The 5,192-nt window shown below is 38.6% G+C and overlaps 1 protein-coding gene across 1 annotated transcript; it reads right to left on the bottom strand.

Annotated features, from left to right (window-relative positions):
* Positions 1 to 1,947: 1,947 nt before the first annotated feature.
* LOC129574457 (zinc finger protein 202-like) lies at positions 1,948 to 4,644 on the bottom strand. Its single transcript, XM_055456508.1, has 2 exons — positions 4,558 to 4,644; positions 1,948 to 3,171 (listed from the first exon to the last, which is right to left on the bottom strand). Exons 1-2 carry the CDS (start codon positions 4,642 to 4,644, stop codon positions 1,948 to 1,950), a joined length of 1,311 nt encoding a protein of 436 aa, XP_055312483.1.
* Between the last annotated feature and the right edge of the window lie 548 nt (positions 4,645 to 5,192).

Below are 5,192 nucleotides of genomic sequence, written 5' to 3'. Positions count from 1 at the left end.
TTGGCTAAAGGTAAGCTCTTCTATGATCTCCAGCAAGTAAGTACCGATCAATCCCTTGATCTTGATACGACGGTGGAATTTCGTTGATGAAGAACTTTTGCTGAGTGCTTTTTCTCAATTGATTTTGGTGCCGTTCTCGGAATTGTTTTGAGCTATTGGAATGTTAAATTCCTCAATTTGTAGGTAATAGCAATTGCTTTCGATCCCGCCTGACCGATTTGTGATATTTAATCTTGTTTCATAGCCACGCACCATTGAAAACGACTCCAAGAATTTATATGAGTAACTTTTGATGAGTGGTTTTTGTTAACTGATTTTCGTGTCGTTCTTGGAATTGCTCCTTGGAATTCTATATGTTTTTATGTGAACATTACCTAATTTGTGGAAAACAGACACATCGTGACAGGATTTTACCGAGGAACTTTGCAACTTCCTTCAGCCAGATCTTGGCTTGTGTTAAATAAAAAAATAAATAGATGCATACGATACAGATCTGTGATCATTCTCGAAAAAGTAATAATAAATACTAATTATATAATAAACTAATTTGTAAACATTCACTCAATTTATTTCAAAACTACGCGGAATAAATTACAAAGAACTCTTTCTATTTACCATTTGTTTCTTGACTCTCTGTGAAGAAAAGGTAGACATTTGTCATGAATCCAAATTCATTTTTCGAAATATTTTTAACAAAATTCGAATTTCAGAATGGGAGACGAACTAAACATTCATTCAATCTCTGAAATGGAAATAGTCTGGATGGACGAAGATCGCAATCGATGTGATTGCAAAGAGACATTTTGATTCTTATATTTCGTTGAAAATTCAAACAGTTTGCTTCTGAGCAGCTATGGAGAAATTTTCCTTGATTCGTCATATTTTTGTTGAAATATAATCAAATTAGGATTTGATTTGGTCCAATGTTCAATTATTCATACGTCGTGATCGTGGATGCGATAAATTCATTTTGTTGGGCAATAATATTGTAAAGTCCAACTTGAATCTTATTGGATTTTTTTTACATTTCCCACAACGTACCGAATGTACTAAGTGCTTATTGAAATGCTCATTGAAATGAACACGCTCGTTCGGAATGAACATCGAAGGATCGAATGTGAGTGTGAGATACATTTATAATTGGCGTATGATGACAAATTGTGTGCCGACTGGCAACTGAGCTATTCGTTGACATTCATGATAATTGCTACAATTTGGCTGAAATTGAATTAGGAATGGATTTCATTACGAATTTAAGCCGATAAAGTATGCAAATCGAATGAATTTCGTGGCTTGCACAAACATTTGAAATGACATAGAGCCACTCTGAACCATTCATTCATCTATCGAGTATCATTATCCAATCAACAATCCATCGGGAAAAGATTTTGAATTGAGGAATTTCGAATGCTATGAAACTGTAATATTATCCAAAAAAACGTACGAACTCGATCAGAACGCATCCGAGGGGATCGTTGATGTAACACATTTACCAAAGAAGCTTTTGTTTCATTCATAAGCCAAGAGGAAAGTGCTGCAAAAATAAACTCTGGAATCAAAGTCCAAACTCTCTTCTTTTTCTGTTTACATTTCAATTTATTTCTGTTTTATTTGATGGAAAAATGAAGCTTAAATCTAAGGGGGTGGTCATGAAGTTTATATAATGGGAAAAATATCAAATGTTATTTGGATATCATTTCAAATTCTTGAAATAAAGTCTCTGAAGTGTGTCAACCTATGAATTCAATCAATTGTAGAGACCATGAGTTATTGTTTCGATTCGGCTATGGTTTATTGTTAAATCTATGGGCTGCGCGACTTATTTCTTCTTCTTCAAACGGTGAACTGTTTTCATGTGTTTATCGGCATTACTTTTAGTGGTAAAGCTTGCTGCACACATTTCGCATTGAATCCTCTCGCCGGTGTGATCTTTTCGCATGTGAATCTTCAAGTATTTTTTGTCTCGGCGATACTTCTTGCATAAATGGCATTGATAATGACGGTGGCCACCTCTTTTGCATCTTCGGTTGCGTATCCTCCGAAGCACTTCGAGCATTGGAATGGGAATTGGTCACTGTGTGCTGTTGACAAGTGCCGATTTAATTGAATCTGTTCGACGAATTGTTCGCTGCAAATTCCACATTCGATCGATCTTTTGGCTTCGTGTTTTGATTGCATGTGCCGCTTGAAAGTAGTCTTGTAGACAGTTTTGTAATGACACTGATTACATGCGAAGGGACTTCGTTGGCAGCGTGTTTCGTGTGCTTGCTTATCGTCTGGAGTGGCAAATCGTCGGCCACAATTCGCACAAGCATTTGGCGGTCCTCCGATGTGAGTCATCGAATGAGTTCGGAGATTTGTGTTGGTTGTGAACGATCTGAAACAAATTGAGCACTCGAACGGCTTTTCTCCTGAGTGAATCCGCATATGCGCTGTTAAATTTGGTTTGTGCAATGCTCCATATCCGCAAATATCGCATTCGAATTGACATGGGTTGCACAACGCTTCGTGGTCGATCTTGACTGATTCTTGCTCAAATCCTTGATTACATTTTGAACAACGAAATTGACCATGCGTTTTCTTATGACGGTTCAGATTACTCCTTTGTGCAAAGGACTTCGAACAAACATCACACTGATACGGCTTCTCTCCAGTGTGAGTTCGCAAGTGTGCCAGGAGGTGAAACTTTCGATCTGCTACATGATTGCACACATGGCATTTGTGCTTCTTTTGTTTTATGGCCGCTTGATTCCTAGGATTCGCTCGTCTGTTTCGGCTTTTGGAGCTTCTTCCATTCTGTTCCTTCTTGTGGTCGACTGGTTGCGGTTGTTGTACATCGATTGTGTCATCCGTTGGCTCCTCGTTGTCATCGGCCATGGCGGCAGCGCCCTCATTCGATCGTTCACATGGTGTCGAGTCCTCTTCTTTGCCCGTCTCTTCTTCTTCACATTTGATTTCATCCTTTACCTCATCGAAGTCATAGCCAAAGTCGAACGGTCCTTCATAATTCGCACGATATCTTCCATCAACTCGTGGCCGTGGTATATCTATGACATTGTCACGTTCGCTGGGCTCTTCCTTAATACCAGGCTCTTGCTTTACTTCAATATTTGTGCACTTTGACTTGCGCTTGCTGCGTACACCAGACACAACTTTGAATGGGCCCATTTTCTGTTCAGGAAAAACAATATCAAGAATCAAAATTTAAATCAAGTATTTAAAACTAAAAAAATTGCAAAAAGTGATTCAATTAAACTCAAACCACGTGCTTGATGCGTCGATGCATAGAAAAAGTACGCATAACATGCGCACTCAACACATCCGCTCATAACTTGGGTTATGTTCTACCAATTTTCATGAGCATCGATTGATTTTCATGAAATTGACAAATCCACTTTTACCACCGAATCAAAAAATTTGAAATTTCATATTAAAAAAATGCCATCCAAATAAATGAAATATGTCCAACTCTTACGTTTGTCGTCGATTTTTTTCTGCTGGAAATATTTTTTGTATCGCGTATCTTCCAATATGTCTGCCTCACTTGTTGGTTGACTGAATAATGGTCAACTCAGAACAGCGTACAGTCTGTAAGCTATAACATCAATGGCTAGAACTTTTACACTCACAAGCGTTTTATTTGTATTGGTGTGTTTCGTTAAGTTCTCAACGAGGCCCAGGGTATACACCTCATTTCAATCTTAATAACGACCATGCATTCGAAATAGAAATAACATTTACCATTTTCCAACATAAAAATACATTATTACCGCCTTAGATTTAAGTTCCCACTTCAAATGAAACAGAACAGAAACATATTGAAACCGAAATGAAAAGAAAAAGAGGAAGAAGAATGTCGCTTTCAATTTCTTGGTTTATTTTTGCAGCAATTTCCTTGGCCAAAGAAAGAAAGAAATGCGTTTTGGAAAATTTGTCATCATGGCCAAAGCAACTCTGCACTGCACATCTAGTTAGTAAGTTTTTATCATAAAGTTCCAGCTCCAAAGTATGTCGTTCACAATTGCAATAATCCAAATATTCGATTTGAACTGATTTCAAATTTCTTGTCCATTTGCTCAAGTCATTGCCGACACTTCGGAAAATCTCACACTACAGACTCCAGATATTTTCAATTAGAAATAAAAACATGTTCTTCTAATGCGACTCTTGTTCAATCCACATGATTTTCCGCCATAAAAGCATCTTCCATGGAATGCGTCACTTATTTCTTCTTCGAACGGTGTACTGTTTTCATGTGTTGATTAGTATCACCTTTACGTGTAAAGCTTGCTCCACACACTTTGCAATGAATCCGCTCGCCGGTGTGGTCTCTTCGCATGTGTGTTTTCAAATGATGTTTGTCTCGACGATGCTCGTTACACAAATGGCATTCATACTGACGCTGGCCACAGCTATCTTCATGAACCTCTTTTGCATCTTCGGTTGCGTATCCTCCGAAGCACTTGGAGCATTGGAATGGGAATCGGTCGCTGTGTGCTGATGACAAATGTTGGTTCAATTTAATCTTGCGAACAGTTTTGTAATGACACTGCTTACATGCGAAAAGACTTCGTTGGCAGCGCGTTTCGTGTGATTGCTTGTCTGCTGGAGTGGCAAATCGTCGGTCACATTTGGAACAGGCATTGGGCAGTTCATCTTTGTGAGTCATCGAATGAATTTGGAGATTAGCGTTGCTCGTTAATGACTTGTAACAAATTAAGCAAACGAACGGCTTTACTCCAATTTGAATCCGCATATGAACTGTCAAACTTGATTTCAGCACAGTGTGATATCCGCAAATATCACATTCGAATCGAAGAGCATTACATAACACTTCGTGTTCGGTCTTGACTGATTCTTGTTCAAACCCTTGATTACATTTTGAACAACGAAATTGACCATGCGTTTTCTTATGACGGTTCAGATTACTCCTTTGTGCAAAGGACCTCAAACAAACGTCACACTGATACGGCTTTTCCCCAGTGTGAGTTCGTAAGTGTACTTTTAGGTGAGACTTGAAATCTGTAACATGATTGCACACATGACATTTATGCTTCTTTTGCTTTTTGGCCGCTTCATTCCTGGGAATCGTTTGTTTGTTTCGTCTTTTGGAGCTTCCATTCCGTTTCTTCCCTCTGCCAACTGGCGGTGGTTGAACATCGGTTGCGTCATCCATCAAGTCTTCGTTGCCA

Source organism: Sitodiplosis mosellana, unplaced genomic scaffold (genome assembly GCF_009176505.1).
Source record: "Sitodiplosis mosellana isolate CC-2019 unplaced genomic scaffold, AAFC_SMos_1.0 Smas_scaffold_6162, whole genome shotgun sequence".
Lineage (NCBI taxonomy): Eukaryota > Metazoa > Arthropoda > Insecta > Diptera > Cecidomyiidae > Sitodiplosis > Sitodiplosis mosellana.
This window is presented reverse-complemented; position numbering and strand designations above follow the sequence as displayed.

Coding starts and splice junctions, on each gene's coding strand:
- LOC129574457 (XM_055456508.1), bottom strand. CDS start 4,644: ATGCCTGTTCCAAATGTGACCGACGATTTGCCACTCCAGCAGACAAGC. Junction 3,172..4,557: donor CCAACGAAGTCTTTTCGCAT/GTAAGCAGTGTC, acceptor TTTCCTGAACAG/AAAATGGGCCCATTCAAAGT.